The sequence below is a fragment of the Haplochromis burtoni genome, unplaced genomic scaffold (assembly GCF_018398535.1).
Source record: "Haplochromis burtoni strain Fernald_Lab_line unplaced genomic scaffold, NCSU_Asbu1 Contig_75, whole genome shotgun sequence".
NCBI classification, from domain to species: Eukaryota; Metazoa; Chordata; class Actinopteri; order Cichliformes; family Cichlidae; genus Haplochromis; species Haplochromis burtoni.
Window position 1 is genome coordinate 147,159 of NW_024582436.1, and position 27,482 is coordinate 174,640.

The 27,482-nt window shown below is 39.4% G+C and overlaps 1 protein-coding gene across 4 annotated transcripts in view; it reads right to left on the reverse strand.

Moving 5' to 3' along the window:
* Nucleotides 1-27,482, reverse strand: part of itprid2 (ITPR interacting domain containing 2) — a 51,662-nt gene that overhangs the window by 16,232 nt on the left and 7,948 nt on the right. For all 4 annotated transcript variants that reach the window (XM_014337959.2, XM_014337958.2, XM_014337955.2 and 1 more), the window contains exons 2-10: nucleotides 25,893-26,012; nucleotides 25,249-25,386; nucleotides 24,278-24,323; nucleotides 20,964-21,013; nucleotides 20,716-20,769; nucleotides 13,851-13,875; nucleotides 13,277-13,372; nucleotides 9,788-9,935; nucleotides 7,774-7,834 (exon numbers count right to left, since the gene is read on the reverse strand). In XM_014337959.2, the coding sequence (XP_014193445.1) occupies nucleotides 7,774-7,834; nucleotides 9,788-9,935; nucleotides 13,277-13,372; nucleotides 13,851-13,875; nucleotides 20,716-20,769; nucleotides 20,964-21,013; nucleotides 24,278-24,323; nucleotides 25,249-25,386; nucleotides 25,893-25,935 (661 nt within the window). In that variant the 5' untranslated portion in view covers nucleotides 25,936-26,012. The remainder of the gene's footprint in view (nucleotides 1-7,773; nucleotides 7,835-9,787; nucleotides 9,936-13,276; nucleotides 13,373-13,850; nucleotides 13,876-20,715; nucleotides 20,770-20,963; nucleotides 21,014-24,277; nucleotides 24,324-25,248; nucleotides 25,387-25,892; nucleotides 26,013-27,482) is intronic.

Sequence of the window (27,482 nt, forward strand, 5' to 3'; positions counted from 1 at the left end):
TTTTTAATAGTTAAATAGTTATTTTAGTAGTTGTTTGGAGTAACACAAATATTGGTCAAAGTGTTAGTGATTTGGCTTTTTTCCAACTTTTTATAATTGCGTCTGAGAAGTAGAAGGAGGAGAAAAAGGAGGACGAAAGGGAGGAGGAGACAAGCAGTTTTCTCCTCTGAAGAAGAGGAACCCAGTAATAAACACTGGTATCGGATAAAACCTAAACGATACCCATTCCTAGTCATAACACACCGCTCCAGAGAGAGAGAACAGCAGGAAAACAAAGAAAGAAAAGGACATGTGCAAGGCTTCCAGCCTGGGCTGCTGGCACAGGACAGACTGTAGCCATGAATTTATGCTGACCCTGTTCAACAGAACAAACCATTTTTTTTATTTATTTATTTTTTTTTTAAAGGGCGTAAAGCATCAACCAACTACAAAGCAATGACCAATTTGCTTTTTTAAGTGAAAAAGATCTTAAAGTATAGATTTCTGTATCCTGCATAGTGCTGAGTAAAAAAAAAAAAATCATCTCAGGAGATTCACAGTTTCAGAAAACCAGACACCAGAGCTGTGACACTGCAGGAGACCAGAGACACGAACAGCAACTGTCAGAAACTATGGATTTTTTTTCAGTTTCCCCTGCTTTTGTATTGGTACAAGCTAAATGTGTGCTCTAGGCTCTAAAAATGAAACGGACATGTTTTCATCAGATTCTCAGTAAAGCTCCATAAATGTAATTTCAGCCTGTTACAGATGAAAGTTGACAGTCATGAGTTTGGCCTTTGCTCTAAAATAGAGCTCACTATACAAGTGTTTATTAGATGAGCAGAAATAAAGGAGTGAATGGTGGAGTGATTCCACAGCAGGACTTCATTCTTCAGAGAAATTGCTATTGTTAAAAATCTGGTTTTAAACAAAATGAATGTTTTGAATTGAAGAACTATTCTGAGAAATGAAAAACATCAAAAGCTGAACACGGACGTCAGCTCCGCCACTCCTTCCTCCTCCTCCCTCCTCTTGGGGTTGTGTAAGTCGAGCTGTCAGTCTTATTTCTAACAGGATGATGACTTGCATACTTTCCTGTCTTCCCTGCTCCCCCTGCCTGTCTCTCACTGTCTAAATACTCATCAGTCTGTTATAAAAACACCGACTTCTGTCTCCTGTCTTTATGTGAACATGTTGTTTCTTGCTTTTATGTAACAACCTGAAACACAGATCTGCTAACTTATATTTCCCTCACCTCTGACTTGCAAATCCAAAACAACAACAACATTTATTTATACTGCATCCGAGGTAAAAGTAAACACATCATAACTGGATGTGTACATTTGATGGTGCTCTCACATAAACAAAAAGTTAAAAGCAAAAGCCAAGTTGTAGCTTAGAGTTTACTCAGCATCTCTGATGTTTTAGCTTGCTTTAGCTCCTGGGTTCTGTTTCAGTGTGCTTTCACACCTACAGTTTATTTAATCTGGTTTGAATCAGTGCATGTTCTGGACGAGTGGATAACAATGATAATTTTACTCCAAACATCCAGCCAATATTTCAGGCAAAACCATACATAGCAGGCTAGTTGCTACAGTTTCTGTACTCTGTAGTCAACCACAAAGTATACAAGGCTACTGGAAGACGTTTAGCTTGAGTCAGTCAAGGTTAGCATAAACTAACTAAGCAAAAAGACCCTATGCAATGATGCAGATGTGGACATTGGCCTTTCCTAAAATTTGTTTTTACCCCAAAGTGGCCCAAAAAACCCAAAACCAATTAATGCACCTTTAACCTCCTAAGACCCGAACTCTTTCACGACATGCATTTTTAATTTCTCTTTGATATTTGGGCATATTGGGGCCCGATGAATGAGAAAACAAAGAATTACCAGATTTTTTTTAACCTTATTTTTGTTTTTAAGAAAAATAAGAGCCACATATGAGGATATTTGTTTAAAATTTTGATAGAACAGTAGCAGTATTATGTCCTCGTAAGTGGATATCAGGCCCATGTAGAGCAAAATTGAGTATTTTAGTCTAAATAACCAAAAATGTGATGTCCACATATGTGGATACAGGGTCCGAGGAGGTTAAAATAAGCTGCAGATCAGGCTGTCACTCACTACTCATGACTATAGAACATCCTATTACACATACAGCTGTGTGTGATGATAGTAATACTGTGCGAGTGAGTTTCCTGCTCGCTGCTGACTCTGCGTTAATGCTCATTCTGAGGATCCTAATACAGGAAGTGAGGATTAAGTGAAAACGGCACACACTCTTTTTCTGTATCCATCCCTGGAGATTTCTTTCTGATGGTGAGAACGGAGCTTACATAACAAACAACAACACACGCATGTATGTCTGGGATCTAGGGAACCAGTGGACGGGTATGAGAATGTTCTGGAAAAGAAGAAAGCCTCCAGGAACCTGAGACGGGCCAGAAACTGTTAAAGGAGCAGTTCATCTTAGACACCCATCTGTAACTTTCATACATTTAGCTTTGAAATAAACATCTACTTAATCTTTTAGCTTTGGAGACCTGGACTGTCTTTTACTGTTACCATGTGCAAGTGTCCAGGTATGTGGAGGTAAAAAAATAAATAAAAAAGAAACGCTCCTCTGAAGTTTCATCTGTGCCTGTCATTTACAACCCTGGTCCACAAAAGTTGACATGTTGTATACAGTGAGTACATCAGCAAGGCAAAATATCAACTGTTGAGACAATACAATACACTTCCTTTAAATTTAATGCAAGGATGTTTCAAAAAACGTTGAGGGCAGAGGGACGTTTACCATTGTGTTGCATGACCTCCTTTTGCTTGATATGGGGTTTCAACAGTTCAGGGCGTTCTTTGTTGCATTTTTCCACTTCGCAATGCTCCAAATGTTTTCAGTTCATCCGTTGTGACCTTCAGAATGTGGTTTGTATCATCTTACAAAATTAAGCAAGGAAATACTTGAAAAACACCGCCAGATATGTAGCACATATCATAACATTTCCCCCATTTTCACAGGCTTAAAAGTAATTGATACAGTTTGAGGGCCATGTGAGGCCTGTCCCCTTCTTATTTAATGTCAGAATGAAGCAGACATAATATCTGAATTTGATTCAAAGGTTTTCAATCTAATTTCAAATGGGGCCCAAAGAGCTGTCAGTGCAAGTGAAGGCAGGTTATCGTTAATCTGAAAAACCAACCTATCAGAGACAGCAAAAAATTTAGGAGTGGCCAAAACAACAATCGTGAAATAAAGGAACTGATCAGCTCAGCAACACTAAAAAGCCCTGAAAGATCTCAGGAGAAAAACAGCTGATGATCCGAGACAAACCTCATAAAATACATCTGCCAAACACGGTGGAGGAAATGTTATAGCATGGACGTGTATGGCTGTGAGTGGAACCAGATCACTAGTATTTATCGCTCATAGAGCAGCTATTCTCTCCTCAAATTCAGATTCAATGCTGGAAAACTTCATTTCCAAAATGAATGAATGAGCTAAAGCATAACATCACAAAAGATTTTCATCCAAATATTTAAAATAATTATGAAATTTGAAATTCTGTTTGTCCAATCACTTCGGAGTCTCTAGAAATGGGGGACCATGTATAAAAACGCTCGCAATTTCCAAACAGTTCAAGCAAAATTTGTGTTAAACCCTTCACTGGTCTAAAATCCGCTAAAAACTATAGACTTTCTATATTCATCCAATAAACTACAGCTCTAACTGTACCGTCATGGATGCTGACTTTTGAACAAAGGGCTGATAACAGGCTCAATAGTCCATCTTTTCTTTATTTTAAAAACCCACCATCCATGATTTGAAAAAGACTTTCACACACACACAAGTACAGCTAGCAGTGCCGCATGAGGGAACAGAACCGCATGGCTGGATTATGTCGAAAAAATATCATTAAACTGTTTGCCTATGCAGGATTTCATGGTCTGATAAATAATAAGCTTCAGCCGCTCTCAAATACTCTATAATGATTTCTTCACATTCTAATCTCTAATAATCATGTTGCTGATCCACTGACAGTTAATGCAGCTAATTTTGGGATGTTAATTCAGGTCTTTCCAAGTATCATATGACTTTTTTCATTTGTTTTGTGGCAACATTTAAATTGAGAATGCACATCACCTTCTAATTTCTATCGTTTCTTTGCACCAGTTCAAGGCAAATACAAGCTTTTCTTTCCGTTTGTATGTTGTTTTTGTATGTTACTAAAATTGTCAACGTTTCTCATTACATCGGTTTGATCTGCAGAATAATAGCAGTCAGTAATAACAGTCAAAAGCTGTGACTTCTTTGTGAACTCTTAACACCTGAGAGCGTAAGCCTGGAAGAGTTGCATGATTTGTAGAGAGTCAACAGGTCTTCTGTTGACTCTCAGTCAGGGTGATGTCATGTTCACTTCTTCGCATTCATCTGAAGCGTTCAACACGTCTGATTGTGACGATTAAACTGAAATCATACTGAACTTGAGAGACTGCTGTCAGTACATTTGTGCTCTCCATTTCCACAATGAAGGCAGTGCAAGTGTCCAGCCAAGGTTCGCTGGGCTCTGATGTGTGTAATAAACAAACATTGATAAGAGAGCCACTGCAGACCTTTGGATAGTGTGTGAGAGCATTGCTAGAGTTTGTAGCAATGGACTCAATATAAAAAGCATTAGAACAATGTAGACCGTGCTTGTGGCTGAAGAGGCACAGCTGCTCAGTCAAGACAGCTGGAGATTTCAGCGAAACAGGAAGAAGCCACTTGAAGTTGTTTGTCATATGAAATTCAATGGAAGCCAGCGGGGCCGAAATTAAATATGAGAAATAGGACTGCGCCTTTCCAAACAATACAAGTCAAGAGACAAGGTCAAAGGATTTTTATCATTAATAAATACAAAGAGGTTTTCTTTCCTGTGATATTCCCGGGACAAGTTAAGGTGCAATTATTTCTTTGCACACATAAAAGCTCACAACAATCAGCAACAACATTAAAACAAGAGCGAGTTGAATAACAATCAATCACGCCATTATAACTCTTTATAAATATCCTGCTTGGAAACAGCGGTGTATGGCATTTATGCAGATGCTCCTTTGATTCGGATCAACTAAACAGTGTCGCAGAGCAAGCATACCCTCTTTCGTGGAAATGGTACTCCCCCAGAAAGCTATCACACCAAACCACACCATAACCCTGCTGAGGGTTGACCCGAGGACCACAGCAAAGAGCCAAAGGTGATGACTTTTATCTGCCCACCACAACTTTGGCTTTGACTCGGTTGAGTCAAGGAGCTTCAGTTTGCGTGCCATCAAACATCTTGTGACTCATATAGTTATTACTGGGAGCTAACAAGAAAATGAGGTCGTGACCCTGAGATATGCAGACAGAAATAATATATGTACACGAGCAGCCACACCCACTCTTGGTGTCCATAATGACCTGCATTAGTGTTTTAGAAAATAAACATCCAGGCCTGGGACCTTTGGTAAACTAAATGTCAGGATTTCTATTTGTTGGTGATAGAGCTACTGTCTGCAGCTCACACTCACAATATTAACCTTTCACACCACAACGCTCTATGTAGAAAAATCCAACAGCTGTTGAGATTAACTTTTGTTAAATTTAGTTAATTCTGCACACGCACACACACACACACACACACACACACACACACACACACACACACACACACACACACACACACACACACACACACACTAAGAACAACCTTGAATGACAAGAAGAACATTGAGTCCTGCAACAGATGGCATGGCTCCCACAGAGCCCTGATCAACATCACAGAGTCAGACTGAGATCACATGATGAGACACCAGGCGCCGACATGGACTCAATTCAAAGTGTGGCATTATTCTGCAAAATGCCAAAGCCTGCATTGGCATACTGATGAGTCGGCATCAATTTAAACCAGTAATCTAAATTCCAAAGAAGTTAGGGCGCTGTATAAAATGTTAAAAAAAACAAAAAAAAACAGAATGCAATGATTTGCAAACCAGATTTTACTCACAGAAGAACATAAAAACATTCAAATATTTAAAATGAGATGCACCATTTTAAGAGGAAAAATTTTGGCTCAGTTTGTATTTTGTGGCAGCAACAAATTAAAAATAAATAAATAAATAAATAAAAGCAGGCCATATTTACCACTGTGTAGCATCTCTTCTTCTTTTAACAGCATTCTACAAACTACAAACTGAAGAGAACAGCTGCTGGACTTTTAGAGAAAGAGTTTTGTCCCATTTTTGTCTGCTATCTAGCTGCTTAACAGTCCTGGGTCTTCTTTGTCATATTTTTTTAATTTAGTGATGTTCCAAATGTTAAAGCTAAACTGCCCTGCCTGCAATACAGACCTTTTCACCAAAGAGTTAAGGTCAGTGATCCTAACACTGGTTTTCAGCTTTGTCCCTTACACACAGGGATTTCTCCAATTTCTCCAAATGTGTAGGTGATATCATGCTCTGTAGATGAGTCTCTGCAATTTGACTTTTGGGACAATTATTCTGAAATTGCAGCACAGTTTGTAGATGCAGTTTTTTTTGCAGACTGGTGAACCTCTGCACATCTTTGCTTCTGAGAAACTGCCTCTCTAAGATGCTCTTACAGTCCCAGTTACTTTTCCAGCCTTTCGTTGCCTTCTCCCAACTTTTGAGACGTATCGCTGCCATCAAATTCAAACTAAGCCAATATTTTTAATTAAATACTGAAATGTGTCAGTTTAAACATCTTATATATTTTCTATGTACTACTGTGACTAAAATAGCGGCTTTGGAAATGCAAATCAGTGCATTCTGTTTATATTTACATTTACAAAGCATCCAAACAGTTCTGGACCTGGGTTTATATTTGGCTTTTATGCAGTTGAGACAGTTGTTCATTTATCATAGTTGACACCACAAATCCGCATCTTATGTTAGCCGTTGACAAGTGTATGGCTGGTTGTGTGAAGTGATCGTGACAACAACTTACTTGCAGATAAAAAACAAACAAACTAAAACTTAAAAGACAAGACCAAAAAAGAAAACAAGGCAGAGCTCGATCGGCCGTATGAAAATACAAATCTGTTGCCTTCAACGAGCACAACAGCAACAAAGAACAGCAAACAAGAAGTGAGACTATCATCAATAAACTGGACCAACTAAAAAGTAGAAAAGTGACCAAAGACTCAGTTAAAGTATTCTAGAGCTTCACACACACACACACACACACACACACACACACACACACACACACACACACCAACACAGAAATATCTGAGCTACAAATATATATATGTATGTGTGTGTGTGCGCGCGCGCAGCTGACTGTCTTCTTCTTGACAGTTTAACAGTGTAAGTGCAGTAAAAAAAAAGAAATGCTTTGCCAGATCCTGTGTGTGTGCGTGTGTCTGTTCAGTAGTGAGCCAGTACCTTCATGCAAAAACGCATTTGAAAACAAAAAGAGGCCAGGATGTTAGCGGAGCAGGTCTGTGTGCACATGTGCGTGCGAGTGTGTGTGAGTTTGGGACAAACAGACCTTTGTCTTTGCTGGCAGTGTTGTCCAGGCAGTTGGCAGAACAGCTAAAAAAGCTGAAGGACCCCACAAAACACCACAATAATACTGGGAACAGGACACACACAGTCACCGAGCTTCACTTCCTCTGCCTACAGTTTCAGGACGTGAACCTCTGAGCTTCTCATCACTATCATGGTTAACCCTCCACCTGCAGCACTGAGGCTGTAGAAAGTAAACCCAAACACCAGAAGAGATGCAGCGGCGTTAAAAGCATGGAGGTACATACTTGTCAGGGCGTAGTTGGGGTTCTCCACCTCCATCCGCTGCAGCTGAGCTGCCAGGTAGACCTGTATATGTAACACAGGAAATAATGCCATTACAAACATTATCTGTGACTGATGGTAATACGGCAGCAGGTTTTCCCCTGCTGATAATGTTTACTTAATATAGAGGTAACTAAGAGTCACTGTGGGAATTTTTTTTCCCTTTATGTTTGCATTCTGTCTGATCAATAGAGAAAGGCAGAGCTTCACTGTAACAACAGTATGAGTCACTGCACCTCGAGCTGTGGGCGCAGGTCTGTACCAATACAGCTGGAAAAGTAACTAGAGGAGCTGGTTCACCATCCCTCTCCCCGAGCACCACCAGGGCTGATCAAGACAGGCCATAACTCTGCTTAGCTATGGCTGTGCTTTGGTTGTAAAGTCTATGGCTGTGATACATTATCTTGTAATTTGGGGAAGACAAATTGCTTTGATTTTTTGCAAGTGTGCGGTAAATTTAATTTAAGCTACTCCTTAGTAAGCATCTCTGTCACTGTATCGAAGCAACACAAGTGAAATAGAGTAGAGCTTAGTTACGTGCATAACTTCAACCTCAAACGCAGCTGAAGTTTTAGCAGTAAGCAAGTCTGTAGCCACTACTTTGCCGCTCTCATTGACCACATACTGCCTTAGATTATGCTTGAAAAGAAGGCCCGAGCATTGTGAGGTCTCACATTTGCCAACACACAACTTTGTGGACCACAGGAAATCCAATAATGATTCCTTGGGAATGTAAGACTTTCAGCGAGGGAATGCCAAAGGGTTTTAAAAAAATTATTTTACACTCAACATCTATACAAGTCACAATTCTGCACAGTGTGAAGATCCTCGGTTCCTTGGTTCAGCGTTCCTCATTAGCACGCACATGGTAACACTGTAGACCAAGTTTTGCACACTAGTATCATGGCTAAACATCTTGTTCTGGTTTTTGGAAACCCCAATAAGAAAAAGCTTACTGCTATTTGGAGAGCTCCAATAAAAACTGGCCTACTGCTAAAAGCCAGAAATAGTATTATGCTCATGCCTACAGAGGTATTAATGATAAAATAAAAAGATAAAACATACCAAAGATTAAAAAAAAATATGAATAGGAATCTTTTTTTAAAAAAAGCCAACGATAACAGTTTGACAGGGATTAAATTGTATTTTTGCACCAAGAAGGTGATTCAAGGAGATATTAGACAAAAACTTGGAATATCTCAAAATGGTCATCTTAAAAAAGAGATAACGGGGCAAGAAGAAGTGGCAGAGCTAAAAACTATGTACAGCAGATGAACTGTAGCTGAAAGTCACGTCTTTAAGAAATAAAAAAAAACTCCAGCAGAGAGAGCGATGCATGATGATTTCCAATTTCAATAAAACACTGCACCGATTTCCCATTTTCCTGGCAAAATGTAAAGAAACGAAGGGTGGCTCAAAACATTTGCACAATACTATGTGTCAAAAAACTTTACGTCCCTGAATATGGCTAGTGTATGACTTAAAAAAAAAACAAAAACAAAAAAAAACCTGAAAAAATGTGAATGCTTAACGTTTTCTAATAAACCGCAAATATAAAGTAATCATGCAAATAAAGAAGATTTCATTGTTTTTGGAAGTATCTGGTCACGAGAGTATTAATAAAAAATTTAAATTTGGAGCAAAATTAATTAAATTCACATTAAAGTTATTAAAAATCGTCCTGCATGAGTGAGTGTCAGAAGAATTTGCACCAGACCATCAAGTAGACTGTGAAACATTTCACTGAGTAAGTTGAAAGTTGGATCTGCTTGTGCCATTAAATGCAAAGTCAAGGATCACTGAAGTGACTTGGACGTATCCTCTGTGCTCCTGGTTCTGTGAAAGTGTTTGCAATGTACGGCCAGCGACCTTCTGATCATTCACAAGTGTGCATTATAAAAGTGCTAAACAAACTACAACGATGAACTTAAAAAAATCAAAACAAAAACAAATCCATTTCTTTTGCTCTGTCTGTACCTTGATGTCGATGCCTCGCGCCGAGGAGCTGCTGTTGAAGAACCTGGAGGGAATCTTTGAGGACAGGTCGGGTTCTTCTCGACCAAAGCCAAGGTTTAACAGGATTTCCTCAGGATCCTCCTCGTATAGGTCCAGCAGTTCTGACACACTGCGGAGAGACACACGGGCAGTTAGAGAGAAAGTTCAGAATTAGTCTGAACTTTCTCTCTAACTGCAGAGTGACGACTGCAAATCTGAACCGCTATGAAAACACACAGCCAGCTGAGACCTGAATCCTGACCAGCAGCAGAAGACTAATCCATCCCAGATTTTCACCTCAGGTTTTGCCAACACAACAAGTTGCTATTTGCGTAGAGCAGACAGTGTAAAGTAGTTATGCAAAATAGTGTATTTTATATTGTATTTGGGTGATTCTAACACAGTGATACCTGCATTTAGATGAGGCTGCTGTGGTTTCTTTTTCTACCCGCTGATAACTCAGCGAGATAATCGTCTGCACTGTAAGGTGATGATGCTACTCATCTTCATAATACAGTTTCTATTTTTATGTACTTGTGAAATCGTGAGAAGCCACTATACATCATTTACCACATTTAACACCAGCTAATAACATCAGCCGCCAGACACGCCTGCTGCTCCGACCTCATCGCCTTATCCTGTCCACTCACCACAACCACAATCATCCTGATAATTTACCCACCACGTGTGTTTATAGGTAAAGGATGTGGACAGTAGATATTTCTGATAGAGCAGTGACACTGCAAGCCATTATTACTCCAACCAAAAACAACTAACCTACATTTATTTCAACACTAGAGGTTCCTGATTCTTTACTTTGGCTCACAACTTTTAAAAAGAATTAAATTTAAGTGTCTGCTCATGGCTAGTGCCCAATCAGAATTACCCTGATGGGTCTGGGAGGAGGAGTTGGCCGTCCAATTGGGGTCTGGAGTGTGGGGCCTCCCTGCTGCTGCGGAGTCGGGGCAGTCTGCTTCTCCCCACCGCAGGGAAAAGGGTAACACTACCTGGGTCTGGGTGCAGTTTCCCCCTCCAGGGGCAAGGGTACCTAGACCCGGTTCGTAGAGTACGCTTGGGGAGTGTGATCGTGTGTACAACGTCTCTTTATGTCTGTCTCCACGTTGGTTGAGTGTGGAGTAAGTGCATATGAGAGCATGAGGGTGGGAATGGATGTTTGTGTCTGTGTGTGCCTGTATGTCTGTGTCTATATGTCAGGTTGGGTATCAGACGCCACCTCTCTGGGGACATCTCAGGCCCTCCAAGGTTTGGAGGCCTATCTCCCCACACTTCCCCTGCCAGTGCCACACGCCCTCAGACATCGGTGCGTTGGTGGTTCTTTGTGTCTGGGGATGGGCGTCCGGGTACACACCGGCTCACTCCTTGGCGGCCGCTTATCGGGGCCTGGAGCCTGGGGCTCGCTCGGGCCACTTCGGAGGTGGGGTGCCCCCGGCCTCTCGGCCTGAGGCTCGGTCACTCAGGCACGGCTGGCTGCTGGCGGAGCTCACGGGCACGTCACTGCAACCCCCCCCTGGCTTCTGCTCCGCGGCTGCTGAGTGAGCCCTCATCTGGGGTTCTCGTCAGCTCTTTCTGGGACAGTGGCGCGGCTGCCCCTCTGTTGGTCTTCCTTGGTCTCTTGTGTTCTGAGGGCCTCTAGATGTCTGGAGTTTTGATCTCCTCCATACCTGCTTCATGCCCTGGAGGACGGGGCTGTGGCCCCCCCACACCCTCTAGCAGATCATTACATGAAGGAACCTTTTAAATACAAGCGCGTCCATGCTCACAGGTGTACGCACGGGTGATCACACCCACAAACTACACCATTTTTGGCTCCTACCTCAAAGCACACTGTGCGTTGTCGATCTTACGTGCTGCACAATAATGTTTAATATTTAGTATTTACTGTCATATTCACATAGATCATCGTGATGTTGTTTATTATGTTGCTCTTTTTTTTTCTTCTGCTTGTTTTCTCTTTTTTCTTTCTCAACAGGTGATCCAGGTGATCGATATATGCATTTTTTGTCTGCTTATTTTGTTGGTTTTTGTTTTTTGCCCTTTATCCACGTCCCTCTTCCCTGCTGGTTTTCTTTCCCTCCTTCTTTCTCCCCTTTCTTTTCCCCAGTCAAATCTGTCCCGTATTTAGCAAGTGAAAATAAAATAAAAAAATAAATAAAATAAAAATAAAAAGGTGAATCAAATGGACCATTACGGCAAGGCTGGGAGGGTCCATTTGGTAAAGTAAATCCGTTGGGCATCTTTCTTTGCCTTTAGACAATAATTCTGATGGCAAAAGAGCCAAACGGGACAGGCAAAAAAAATAAATAATAATAATAATAATAATAATAATTGCCCTGATGCTAATGTTGATTTATTTAGGTGGGGGGTTTTTGCTTTTAAAATTTTTAAATACGAGTACATAAACAGAATATGAGAGCATACATTTTTATACATTTTTTTTTAAAAGAGCTGTGTCATAGATTCACAATGAGCAGGCCATTTATAGTGTAAATATTGAATTAGTCTTGGCTAAGGGAGCTCTGATATGACAGGGAAAGGGAAGAAAGGTGGACAGCAATCACTCTGACTGACATCAGTGTGATTAAATTAGAAGCAGCAACAGTGCAGTTTCCTGTAGATCTCAACTTATTGTAAAAACTTTCATAAAGAGAGAAAAAAATATATATAGCAAAATTTAAAACACTGGATAATTCTGAGATCCACAGATTTTCTCAGTAGGGAATCTCCTAACTACTGCTCGACATCCAAGGAATTTAAAATAAGATGGTTTTTGGACAAAAACTCTTGCACTCCTCTTGAATAGATAACACTTGCTCTTAGAAATACACCCTGACTTTGACCTTTATGGACAGTAATTTTGTTTGGCTACAAATGAAAAACCTGAAGTACCAGACTGTTTCTTAAAGTTCACCATCGGGACACTTCTTCTGAGAAACTAGTTTGAGAAATGCTGTCACTTCATTACTTGGCAGACGATTGGATGAACCATCCGTTTATCACCATCTACCATGGGCAAACTTCAACTAATCAGGTCATCAATTCACAGGATGCCGAGCGTGCAAAAGAGGACATGCTACCATATAGTTACAGCAGTGCAGCTGCCTATGTACTTAGAATATTACAAGATTTATTTACATTTAATTTATTTATTACTGCACTTAGGTGGTAATAAATAAATAAATAAATTCATTGGCATGTGATTGGATGAAGCATCTGGCTAAAATAAATGCATAACTGCAGTCGCACTGGCTAGGTGCTTATTGGTCAGACTTACGTTTAACTAACAGCACAACTTAAAACCTTGCAATGCAGATACTCTGATTAAAATCTTCAACTCCCTTGCAAGGTAAACTAAAGAGTTCTCTGGTTTGAGATTTAATATCAGCATCTCTGAGAGTTACTTTCTGCAGATCCCTGCACAAATCTGAGTGAGAAGTGAGCAAATGAACTGACCTGGACACGGTGCTGCTTTTCCCAGATCCTGTGGAGTTCATACTCTTTCCTTTCTCTTTATATTGGCTCCTTTTCTGATCCGCCGCAAGATCAAAACTGCATACGAAGCATTAACATACAGAGAGGCATTAAATCACGCACGTGCATGTGAGAGAAGGGAGAATCTAAAGCCGTTTTTAAACATGAACTCTGGAAAACATCAGGAGAATCAAATCAAATGATTCACCACATCTGCTGCTTTACATGTTTCACATGTGTTCTCAACACTTGAAATAAAGTGGTTTATGCAAGCTGCATGAGTCAAGCATGCAGGAGGCAGGGCACAGGACAACTGCTGCTTACTGTGAATTCATAGTAAGCATTCAATTACTTACTCTTTTCCTCACATGGGTGAAATTATGCATTTCATGGACTCTGACAGAGCTGGATGAGACATTAAATGGCCTTTCTCGTGCCAACTCTTTAGTACAGAGTCCATCTATGTCAGGTAATGTCTAGAAAAGCTTCAGGCTTAATGCACCAACCAGCTGCCACTTTATTTACTGAATGTAGAGAGTAAAACAAATGAACTCACCAGGCTTTGGTTTGAGGATAGTTGGCTGCAAAAGAAGAACATGAAAATATTAAGTACACATCCAAATACAGAATGCTGAGCAGCATTACTGTGTCACTGCTCTGTGCCTTTAATCAATAATCTATCAGAAACTTTCCCCCTGACCAAATCAACATAACGAAAAACACAGAACAGGACAAAAGGGAAACCATAAAGTCCCAATAAATCAGCTATATAAACAAGTTTTGACTTGACCACAATCCCAGGGGACTAGAGGTTGGACAAAACTAGCCTTAAAAATGAAGAGAAAAAAAAAAAAAGGAGTCAGGATGTGAAAGTCATAAATAAAATGAAAACACTGCATTAAAAACAACAGCACATTAAAACACACCATCAGAACATTTAAGAAACAAAAACAAAACAAAACAAAAAAAGCATGACATGAGTGCACTTAAACCAAACAGCTAACCAGGGGAATATATGTGGATCTTTCAAAAGGATGAAGTATTGTCAACAACAGGGCGGTACTTAATGTGGGTGGCTGATTTTTTTTTTTTCCTGGAGTCTGGCAGCAGCAAGTGGGAAATATTTTGGTTTTAAAGGCGAGAGTAGGCGACTACGAGGAGTTAACGGGAGGATGATGCAAGTCACCTTGAGGCGGATTATGGCATTAGAAGCCTCTTTAGAGCTGCTCTGCAAAGAACAAACAGCTGCACTGGTTACCAAAGAAATACATGACTGATGTAATATGATCTGGAATTTTACTAAGCCAATACAGGAGTGATGTCTTGTCTTTTCTTTGTAGCAGCTGCATCTTGGACAAATACTAGTCAAGAAGGGGTGTAATAAGACAACTAAGTACAGGGAGCTGTCGAGTAGTCTAGTCAAGAGGTGATAAAACAAATACTGGATGAGTCATTGTGAGATAAAACTGGTTTTAATTAAGCTAAAATTCCTAAGCTGATAAAAGCTATCATTCACAGAGACCGCTAATTTGAAGAAGACATTAAAGAAAAAGATTTTTGTGTTCGTCGTGAGTAGAAGAGGAACCTTTTAAAAGGTTAGTAACTAAGCTGATTTCACTTTTGCCCGAGTTTAGCTGAAATATGTCTTTGAATATGACAACATTTGGACGGTCAAAGAGGTTCTTCAGTGAACAAACTGTTTCCACAGACTTCAGGGGAAGTAAAATTACACTTGGGGGTTGCCATATAAATTGGGGGCATCACGTAAAAAATGGTTTCCTATTGTAACAGAAGATTCCTCTCTCTGTCCCTCAGACAGAAAGACAACAACTTTAAATTTTAGGCTCTGCAAGAAGACTCTCTTTAATGTGACACACAAACCTGAATAGAAAGAAAGCAGGCACTGTACATCCTGACTACAGCAACCACTACAGACAAAAATAAAAAAAACTTTTAGATAGGAGAACAAGTTTTTCTAAGACCTTTTCCAATAGGCCGTTACAACAACGTACAACAGTTATTAAGAAGGTTCAAGATGACATTCTTTTAATGAGATGCACAGCTGAATGCTTGAAACTAAATAATCAAGCAACTATTAATTATAGATTAAAAAGGATAGGAACAGTGAGTGGAACTTCAGTACAGGATACTAGTTCAGTTGGTTGAACTTGCTCGCCATTAGCCTCTCCTTTACAATTCTGTCAACCATTTGCTATAAATCTCCCAGAAAATGTAAAGGCTAAGGTCTTCCTCAAGGTCTTTTTAAAATCACAGAGAAGGACAAAAAATAAAAATCTGTGACCATGTCTTAAGAAACTAACACTAGCCTTAATCTATACCTAGCTACAGCAGAGAATATCTGCCAAGTTTTTATTTCGTTCAAAATAAAAAACTGCTTTTGCCCAACTTGGTCGGAATCAAACCAGCTGTCCTAAAAACGTTGAAGTTTAATTACTGTGCCGTTTACCACGGTTTGCTTGTACTGAGCGCTGATGTAGGTAAACTTTCATTTTGTCAAGCAACTTTAAAAAAAACGTCATCACTTGCTGCAGGTCTGACTGCTTTTTTTTTTTCCATTTAACAAGAACTTGCTGAGACATGTCGCCGTCTGTGTGAGAGCGTCTTTCTATTCCAGCTCATTTCAGATGAACTTCTTGGAATCAACAATGTTTTTCCTTCTCTAACAGACCGCTGGATTAAAGCAGCCAAACGTGACAACAGTGACATCCACACGCTAATTCACTGATTCAGTTCCACACCATTCACCCCGAACTATTTAATTCACTAATTCACTTCTATCCCATTCACCCCTTAGCACTTTAATCCCTTCCTATCCTGTCCTCCTAATGTTAAACAGCATAAGAGCCAATTAGGATCTGTCCATACCTGACATCTGGAAAATCCTCCACAGAGGACATCAGCTACTCCTGTCAAATATCACTCTCAACATAATTAAGGCACATACTGTCAGGATATAACATGAAGCAGACAGAGACACTCAGACTAAAGAATCCTAATGTCACCTCTGTATAAACACAGACAGCTTATACAAAATCAAATGGTGAACACAGGCAGGCTGAGTCCTTGATGCTCAGGAAATGTTTAGTGACGCTAAACTAAATATCCTTAGACATGAAATATTTGATGCAGGTATTTTTAGTCAAATATGCATTTCCCATTTCCCAAATGTTTTATGAATTTGGTAATTTAATCAACCAAATCCTTCAAACTCATGCTAGCGTAACATTTTGAAAGTTTCACATTTGTGAAAGTGAATAGCTGCACAAACAACTGAGATTTTACTTTTAAAGACATGAGCCAATCGGTGGGAGGAGCTTATCAGGTTGGAATGTGTCACAAAAATTATCTTTAAAGAGTTCAGACTCGACCAATCCAAAGTCAGAAAGGCTGTGTGCAAACAAAAGAAAGTGTCATTAGCCTCCACAGGAGTGGTTGACTGATAAAACTCTCTTCCTGTGCAACACAGGGCAACTTCTGAGGGTTTTCAGAGTCCAGCATCAGGAGCGTAATGAAAAAATGCCAGGCATGGCTGGCCTGAGAAAACTAAGCTGCTGCTCTACAAAAACATTGCTGCTAAAGATCACATTAGAAAGCCAGAAGGCTGCAAAAACAATGCTTTGATGAGTGAGAAGAATGAATAGACTGTTTTGGTTTAACTGAGAAGCATTATGGAGAATGTAAAGGATACATGAAGTGTTATTTATATGGTGCTTTTTTAAGGTGACTGAGCATGCATATTTTTACCCATTAACACACTCATACCAGCACCTTTTATCGATCACACTTGGGAGCGCTGCACAAAGCAGGGATCAAGCCACATCAGTTCTAATTAAGAGATGAGCCTGAGCCACAGCAGTCCGACACAGGAAAGGACAACACTAGATTGCAGCTACTCATTTATGAAACATGGAGGTGGTAGCATCATCGTTTCGGTCCATTTTGGCACATCTGGGCCAGAACAGTTTGTGATCTTTGAACAACAAATTCTGACTTACTCCAGTAATTGCTAAAGAAACTTTTCGAGCTTAGTCCATGACTAGAATCTCAAGACAGGATGGGTCAAGCAGCTTAATAACAATGTAAAAACAAAAGTCATCAAGGGTCCAAAAAGAATAAATATCACATTTCAAAATGACCAGGTCCTAATCCTAAGCTGACAGAGGGGTTGTCGAATAGCCTGAAGTTCAACCCCCACCCTTGATACGCTATATTAGGTCATTTTCCTCAATAAATAAAACAACCAGATTTCACTGAGTGGTACAAATTGTCCTATTTGGACATCAGTGCTCAGAAAACTAAATTGATGGTTGTGGATTTTACAGAGAATTTTACGATTACCTGCCTTCAATGGAAAAAAGATGAGACTACTGAGTTTGTGCAGCACTATAAGTGATAACAAGCTGACCTTTGAGTTTCAGGTGGAAGCCATGTGTAGAAAAGCTTACCAGCACAAGTGTACTTTTATCACAAGCTTTGAGGTTTCCATGTCAGCAGCACGTTTATGAGAAGGTTTTATTGAATCTGTTCTTACATTCTCATTTATTAGCTAGCACGGCCCACTGAACCTCAACAGCAAAAGCAGGCTGCAAAGTACTGTCTAATATGGAGAGACAGTCTAATGTGTAGGAAAGTAGGACATGCGCGCCTTTATGACCTTCCTCATCTGTACAAAGTTAGGACTCTGAAGAAGACCCAGTCAGTTCTGGTTGATCCTAGCCACCACTTGTCTAAGATGTTCAAGTAGCTTCCATCTGGCCGGATACAGTATATCAACATGCAGGACAGACTATGCAAACTCGGTTGTTGTCTTTTTTGTGTATTTGTTGTGCGCTTTCTGCTGATACAAGGTAAAAACTTGTAGAATTAACCAATTAACACCTATTCAGCGCCAGATTCCCCCAACTGATCTCCGACACACACACACCATACATGACATTTCAACAGAAAGTCATTACAGGCTATTGTTCAGTTGGTAACATATACACTCTGCCGTCCTTACAAGATCAGAAATACGATGAACACGCACACTCAGTCGTGCGTGCAGCGTGTTCCCACACCTCTGCCACTGTTGACTTTTCCTTCAAGAAGAAACAAGACTGGAATGAAGATGATGAGGTATCACAAGATACTCTGTTGATTTAAGCACCGTTTTGTCAGACCTTCATCCTTCATTTAAAACACATGATCAAAAGACACGTGGGTCAAAATAAATAGTTTTATCTATATTCATTATTCTGACATAAAAGAAATGTCAAAAAGTCAACTGCCTTTCTCTTCTATGGGACTCCTTAGGAAGCTCTATGGGATATGCAGTCCTGTGAAAATCAAAGTTTTCCCAGGACTATACAGTCCTGTAAAAACACCAAATTACACTCAATGATTAAATAAATTGCTGTGGAAATTTTTTTGGCTGACTCTTCTTCACTGCATTGCTTCGATTAATTGATGTTTGTTGGCATTTGATTTGATTTTGACTGGGCCACTGCAAGACTAGATTTCCTGCTGTGCTTTAGCTTTTCACGCTTTAGCCGTCTCACATTTGACTCTTTAATCCCTTGGTATACAAAGGAGTACAGTTGACTCAATGACTGCAACATGCCCAGATTCTTTGGTTGAAAGTCCAAATCATCACATTTCCACCACCATGCTTGACAGTTAGTATGATATGTTGTGTTTGGTTTACATTTAACATTATAGCCATACATTTCCACTTTGGTCTCGTCTGTCCAAAGGACATTGTTCCAGAAGTCTTGTAGTTTGTTAAGATGCAGCTTTCCAAACCTAAACTGTGCTGCCGTGTTCTTTTTAAAGAGAAGAGGCCAAGCCAACTTGTTCCTTCTTAGAAATTTCACAGTCGTGATGTCAATTAAGATTTAACATGCCAATAGGTTGCAACACTCTGCTAACACAACCTCTGAATAACTTCTGCTTTTACAGAGGTGCTCGCATTTGCTGATGATCAACTAATCGAATGTATCTGAGTAGCAGCACCTGGCTCCTACTTACCTCTTATTTCCTATAGAAGCATAATGGTGCACTTAGTTTTTTCAGAAAGTCTTTTTTTTCAGTTCTCTACAATGCGCTTCGTAATAGTTTGCAGATCGTTATAGGTCATTGTTTATCCTTCTAAAAGTTGGTTTTGGACTACTGAAGTTTGTATCCAAATTTCTCTCATGACCAAGCACAAAATAACTCATACTATGTTGATGACACTACACTTTACCTCCATTTAGTTTCCTTACACAGACTTTCCACTGACAGATCCATAATGGGAAAAAAACCAAACCTCCCACACACACTAGATAAAACTCTCAATGGACATAGACAGTGTCTATGTATTTGTGGCTTGTACACTACACAATGCAACACATTACATGATGACTGCATGACCCAAAAATTGATTCCATTGAACTAACTGAAAGTGTTGGGATAACTAGAGGGTGTTCAAAATATCAACTATTCACTTCTCAGCTCAGTAGTGATTTAGGAGCGAGATGCAACAAATCTGTTCCTGACTACAACTCATCCAAATCTAAATAACCTGGTGTCTGCTGCCTCTGTGTATGGAGTCACAGAAAACTGAGAACTAAATCCAGTTCATAAAGCCTCTAAAGACAACTATGTCATACAGCAAAGTACTACAATTCAGAAGCTTTGTTTTTAGGCTTTGGTATCATAGATTTGAGGTGCTTTTGATGCTTTTGCCTGTCCAAATAATAGTAAACCAGATCAGACCAGAGCAACCCTTAGTGGTAATATGAGTAATTCAACTCAGGATTACGCAATTTCCTAATCAGCAGTAATCCAAGCCAGGGAATCTGAAAGCATACATCGATTTTTCCTGAAGTGACAAATGATAACTTCACGTAACATTTTATAAAAGCTTTTGTAATGTTTTTTTTTCACAGAAGTCAAAAATCAACCACAGATGTGGTTAGAACAGAATCCAGTTTCCATCAGGTCAGAGTCAAGAACTACAGGGAGATAATAGGGAAAAAAAACAAAAACACAACAACTTTATTTAAACACTCCAGGAAACCAGAAGGATTTTTTCCTGGACCCTTGGCAGGCTAGCCAATGTAGGACTTCATATTATTGAACAGTAACTATGACCATTAGGATTCTGTTTGCATTAGAATTATACAAGATAAATATATTCCTGGCAACAGAAGTTTGACATCAGTCTTGATTAGTTTTCTTAACTTATGGACCATTAAGGTTTTGCATTGGGGGCAGCTCTGCTATTATCAGCTTTCAAACTCGGGCAGAGAACACGTTACCAAAATGTCAGTGTTTCTATTTTTAATATGCCATTTAAATCAGGATTCAATTACACAATTAGCAGAAAATGGAGGGAAACCGTTAACAATGAGAAGAAATTGTAAATCTTGCGAACTGACCTTCAGCCCCCAGTGAAAGGTCATCTTCAAAGCTGCAGCCGTTCTTCAGAGGCCCTGTTCTCTCACACACACACACACACACACACACACACACACACACACACACACACACACACACACACACACACGGCGTGAAATGCCGTCAGTGACAACAGTGCTAAACTAAAACAAATTCAGATTTGATAGTTGTAATGACGCGGCAAATATATTCTGATGCAATAAAGTCTAGAGTCTAGGTCTAGGATTACCTCTGCTTGGAGAAGCACTCTGGTCATCTAGAGAGGCTCCAAGGGGAGTTCTGGAAAACAGAGAGATGATGAGTGAAATAAACTGAACACGCACACAAAATCCAACATCAGCCACCAGTTAGGTGTGCTGCGATTAACATGCACTAAAAAGGAAATAAGAAAGTAGCATGATGTATCGATCCACATGCTCTCTCTCTATTGGTAGTCTGTGTGTAGATTTGTACTGTGTGGCTGAAGCCACCTACCCTTAGACTACATCGTAGTAAATTCAAGACAAATCCAAGGTTAAATACCCATCTCACAAATATCCTAGATAACTGATAATAATGCTGTATGGCTTTGTATAGCAAGATATTTCCTAACTTGAGCGAGCGAACTGGCTGCTTGTCTGAGGCTGAGTGCCAACTTTAAGATCTCTCAAGTCAGTAGTAGTCAGTAGTCTGGGTAACCCAGACTAACTGGCAGTCAAATAAAGGCCAATATTTCCAGTCTAAGTCAGGTCAAGATACTTATTCAATTCAATTTTATTTATATAGCGCCAAATCACAACATAAGTCGCCTCAAGGCGCTTATTCTGGTCAATCACATCCTATACCAATTATTCTAGGGTAAATTCTGGTTTTAGAAGCTTCCGCGGTTGTACTGACCACACTAGTTGTTCCAGGCTAACTGGCTGACAGATTAGGCTAGTTGACAGTAGTACTGAGGTAGCGGGTCTGAGCTGCTGTCTGCAGCAGGATGCTGGAGAGACTGTGCTGTTACACAACCTGCAGCTTTTATCAATGGCACAAGTTCATGGCACCAAATGAAACACACACACACACACAGACAGTTGTGTAATAGTGCGCAGTCGCAGTGTTTACTATTCCTCCCACTTGCCAAAATCAGCCATGTTGGCCCCAAGTCCCTACCCTGCGACTGTAGCTATAGTAACCTGCTTGCCATGTTACCACGGTGCCGTGTCATGCTGTAGACGTTTCTGAGTGACAGCGGTTAAAACTGTGCTTGTGTGATAACAATGTTGACTCAGCAGGAGGAACCCCTCCTCTGTTTGCTCTTTTTTCTGCTTTTCTTTCCGTCTTCTGTCAGCTTCTTCCTGCATCTTTCTCTCCTTACTCCACTTCAGCCGCTCTGTGCACCCCATCTCTGGGCGTGGGTCTGCTGTCTTTGTCTGTGTTTGTTCCCTGTGGTTCTGTGTGTTCTATGTCTAGGCGTTGGCTGTGCTTCGGCGCTACGTCAGCAGCTGATAAAAACACCTTTAAACACACACCTCTAGACATCAGAAAACCATATCAATAACCCACCAAGCGACAAAACCAGTTAGCAAGCGTTTAACTCATGAGTCAGGCTCTAAAAGACCATAGCTCCAGCTGTTCATATTTACATTAATGACTATGTTAATCTTTCTGTACCCTCACACTGATTGTCTTATCTTTTTGATTGTAGTTAATTATTTCAGCAAAGCTTTTATCTCAAGCATCTTAGATGCACTTTATTAAAGAGCTCAAATGCCCATTTCCCAATCTTTGATTCTAAAATAATATTAAGACATATTTGTGTTCTTTAATATAGTGACAAAAACTAGGGTGATTCCCATTTAAATAATCCCATAATCAAACAACCCTCGGCACTCATTAACTTAATTTTACTGTAATGCATGGCCTAATTAAATTCAGTAATTATCAGTCATATTTTGACTTGCATTCAAATTCATAATTCATGTATTTTTACTGTAAGTACAGGCATGAAAAAGCTTTGTGAACTATCCAGAACTTTCAAAAGTTAACAGCATGTCATGTCCGAGCCTTCAGCGTCCCATATGTGGGTCTTTTTACCTGGCTAAATCACCATGGGAACTTGGTGAGCACACAATCTGTTTGGGGATTGTTTTAGTTACAATATCCTTTAAGTGCAATACAAATGCTGTGCGGAAGGAAAACATTTTATATGTGGTCAAATGTAGCCCAGCTGTATATTTAGAGCAGCACAAACTGCATCGTCACTGGAATTTTCTTGCATTCAGATTGTTATGTTTGGTGCTAATCAGCTGCCAGGTATCTTATACAGATTGTGATAAGAACATACAGAAAAAGATCTATTCAGTCAGTAAATTAATCTCACTTTCATTGGGCAACAAACCAAAAGTGATTTCCACGTCTCTGTTACTGTTTAAACATCCTTTAATTCTGAATAACCTTTAATGTGCCTGCAGTTTAAAGTTTCAGCGCTCAGATACGCAGAATCAATCCCCCTTTCAAGTAAGTGTGCAAACACACTCAAGCAGATAGCCTGGGTTAACAAAGAAAGTTGATAACCACCATCTTACTCGTAATCGCCAACTGAGGTTTTAGGTTTTGTCAAGCCAGCTAACGCAAAGAAAGCCCAGCTAATGTTGAACTTTCTTCATAGCATGCCCCTCAAAACTAGATTAGCACAGATGCACAGTTACTTTTAACCAGTCGAAGTGTCTGTACAGGTGAAGTTGTTTGTAGGAAAAATTAACAATGACAACGGCAATAAAACACAATCCAGTTTATATATAATGGAAACATTTCCAATAATTTTTCCTGCAATGCCCCACTTCAGAAGCAGAAGAAAAAGCTCATAATGCCATAATTTTAATAAATCATTAACAATAAAAAAAAAATACAAGTGCAATTTTAGTCAAACAAAGCTTGGAACAAAAATATCCACAAACTCTTGTTTATTTTCCCTAAAAATAAGAAAGAAAATGCTGTTTTTCTAAGCCTTTCAGCTTCAGGAAGTTACAGCACACAGTTCGGTTAGCTGACCACAGCATGAGCCAAAATGACCAAAAACTGCAAAGCACTCTGTTCTCCAATGTTTGCCTTTTCTCTTGTTTTGTATATATTCCTTTTGATTGCATCCATTTCTTTTATTTGTTATTTATTCCTGCTCTCTTGCCATTTATATTTTATTCCTGCACAGTTGAAGGAATTAAATTTCTTTGTAAATGTGCAATGACAATAAGGGGCTTTTCTACTCTATTCTATTCTATAGTGTATGTCCAAGGGACTCAAAGTGTTTTTCTAAAAAGAACTCACTACAACAAAAACAAAGAGCAGAGCACATTTTGGTCATTATGAACAAAAATGTGAATAACATAATAAAGGACCTGTGGGATATGACACAAAGCAAACCTATTTTTTTAAACTTCTTGCTTAAAAACATTCATTTTAAACTGGCATCATTAAATTATTGGACTGAATCATCCAGAATGTGTGCACTGCTTTAGCACGTGAGACATTTACTGAAAACAGGATATTTAATCAGGTGGTGAATGAATACTGTACCTGCAGTCATTCAGCCAGCTGGCGATCTTGTTGTTAGGAACTTGTCCTAGTAGAAAGAAATGAGAATGTTAAAGCAATAAAACAGCGCGTGCTGTACTGTGCAGTGATTACAACATGCTATAAAACTATTATAGTGGTGCCAGACATCAGGATATGTCAACATTACAGTAATTTGGTCTGCAGTTTGTGTTTCCACTGTTTTAGATGTAAGTGGTCCACATCCAACTTTTCTTCACAATGCTCTGACCACAAATAATGATTCATTTTATGGTTTCCCTAACTTTACATTTTACATGTATAATGATTAAATGTCACATTATTTTAAATGTGGGCAAAAGTGCATAAAAAGTAATCCCTGTGGCCCAAAACTTTGGTGCTTTACACTCTAAATAATATGTTTTGCTGTGTTTGGTTTTTTTGCAATAAGAAGGCAATCAGGCTTTTTTATATGCCGGTAAAGTGATTTGATGGTTACACTTATTAGGGCTACAAACCAAAACCTGTGAAACACAACACATACCCGACAATACTTACTGAATGAGAATTCATTTCACTTTGATCTTCTGACAAATTAAAGTGATCTCCACGTCTCCTTTAGACTGTAGGACAGTAACGTGTTTAAATGTATCCAGTTAAAAGCTGCAAAAAGACCTTGAATCCAACAGAAATCTATGGATAGAAGTCTTTGGGAAAAGTCTTTGGCTTTCTATCCTGACCTCTGCAGACGTTATTCCTGCTTTTTTCCGGCTCAGTCACATTTTGTGTCATCTCAAATAAGAATTTGGGTTTAATCTGTAACTCTCAGTCACACCATGTTTTAGAACAGAGCCTTATCTATAACCTTTTCTATTTCAAAGGTTCATAAACAAATAAAAGCATATCATTAAGTCAGCAAATGTAAAACCTTGGATACACGGGTATTTTAGGTAAAGTATTTAGCAAAAGAGGCTAAACAGTCAAGTTCAACTAACCCTGTGCTGTGGGTCCCTGTGTGTTCCCATTACTCTGGCTCTGCTGGGGCTCCCGGGGACCAAAGAGGTGTTCTGAGTTCGAATCTTGCCAGACGGATTCTCTGGTTTTGGCCCAGGCCTGACGCCTTGATGTGGGATCTACGGATCAATCAAGCATACCGTCTGTCAACATGATGGCTATTAAAAGGTTGTCAAACCAGAATTACTCACAAATGTGCGTGAACGGTTCTATAACTATATTTTCAAATTGTCAACAGTACCACATTTGTAAGAGTGTAACGGAGTCTCTGAATGCAAAGTAAGACTTGCAAATGTGTCCAGTAATCTGAAAATCTGCTTTCAAAATCAGTGTGTGTTATCAGATGACATATTTGTAAATATGTCTAGATTTTCAGCACACTTTTTATCCATTTATTTTAGCATTTTGTTCAACTACTAAGTGATCCCCTTAACTAATTAGTTCAAATGTTTATTTATTTTGGAGGCAAGATAAAAAAAAAAATTTATTCACCTCTTCTAACCAATTTGAAATGATTTATTATTATTGCTTGTTATTTCAAGCGTTTAATTGATAGTCCAGTATTTCAGCTGCTTTCCCCATTATTACAGTATATTCATTCTGAATCTAAAGAAAGGTGACGCACCTAGACCAGCACTGACTTCCATTGCCAGAGCTCCACTCTCCATTTCTCTGGTTGGTTTGATGCGGTCAGTCAAAGAAGACTGACGACTTTACAGCAACATCAGCAAAAGACAACATTCACCTGCAAACACAGAAGAACACTTTTATATTTAATAATTCATTTAATATGCACTTAAAACATGAATATGAATCGTTGAAAACAAAGCAACTATATAAAGAAAAGATGAATGAAGTTAGTAGATAAAGGATCTGAATCACTAGTACAACTATCACTTTTGGACAGTATAAAGAATGTGTACACACAGATACTAATCCTGATTTGGTGTCAATAGGAAACAAGGGACAAGTCTCAGCAAACATCTACATCTATAAAACTAAATGGCATCATTACATCACAAAATTTGTTGTAAACTCCTAGCACGTAGCAAACAACGGTGTAGTTTAACAACAATTCTTACCTTTACTGGTTACATTTGGTCTTTGTGACTGAAATGTTAAAACTCTTATGCAAACACAAGTGACTTTGCATCTTTACTTTAATGTGCTTCCTGATAATTACTATTTGTGCAGTAAAGACCAGTCCTGGAGAAGGAAAGTAAAGGGAAGCTGCTTTGTAGTTAGATGAGAAGAAGAGAAGTGGCCTTTATTATTGATGAACAAGTTATCCACACTGAGACCAGCTGAGCTGAGACACACACACACACACACACACACACACACACACACACACACACACACACACACACACATGCAGCAGAGATGCAGTGCTGACGCAGTGCAATAGTGCACTTTTTTTCTTTTTTTTTATTCCAAGAGAGAAAATATAATATTCACAGTTAGCTTAATTGGTTGAAACTGAGTTTTCAGGGTATTAACTTTTGGTTAAGAAAGAAAAAATGAGAAGTTAAAGCTGTTATCATGATATTTAGAGCCCATGCAAAAATCTACTGTCAGGGTTCACCAAAGAAGTGTAGTGTCAGTTCTGCTGACACAGGGCAAACTAATGTGATGATTCATCTGCAAAAATGTACCCAGAGGTGTAAAAAGTTCTTTGGGTGATCTACTGACTCTCTTTCAAAAATGATGAGGGACTGAGGGATTGAGTTATTTCCTAACAAAAATGACACAGTATGAAGAGAAATGAGAGGACACTGAAAAAGAATCAATATGATTTTCTATAAGGGAAATTGCAGGGACAGGGATTGCAGGAAATGGTGAGGACTGAGATTCCATCAGAGCACAGAATTTACCCAGAGCAGCTCCTCTGCACTTAACAGCCAACGCATACAAAGTGTAGAAGAACACCAGACGTTATTTGCCATGGGAGCCCAAGTCGTTTGTCTGTTAATCAAGGTAAGTTACTGCGCTAGGATGTGTAAATGGGTGCATCCGTCTGTTTTTTTCCTGCAAGCAGTGTGAGGCTGCTTGTATTTATTAAAGTCTGACACACTAACACAATCAAATTAACAGCTGCATTTTGACAGACATTTGAATATGGTATACAGTGGGGCAAAAAAGTATTTAGTCAGCCACCGATTGTGCAAGTTCCCCCACCTAAAATGATGACAGAGGTCAGTAATTTGCACCAGAG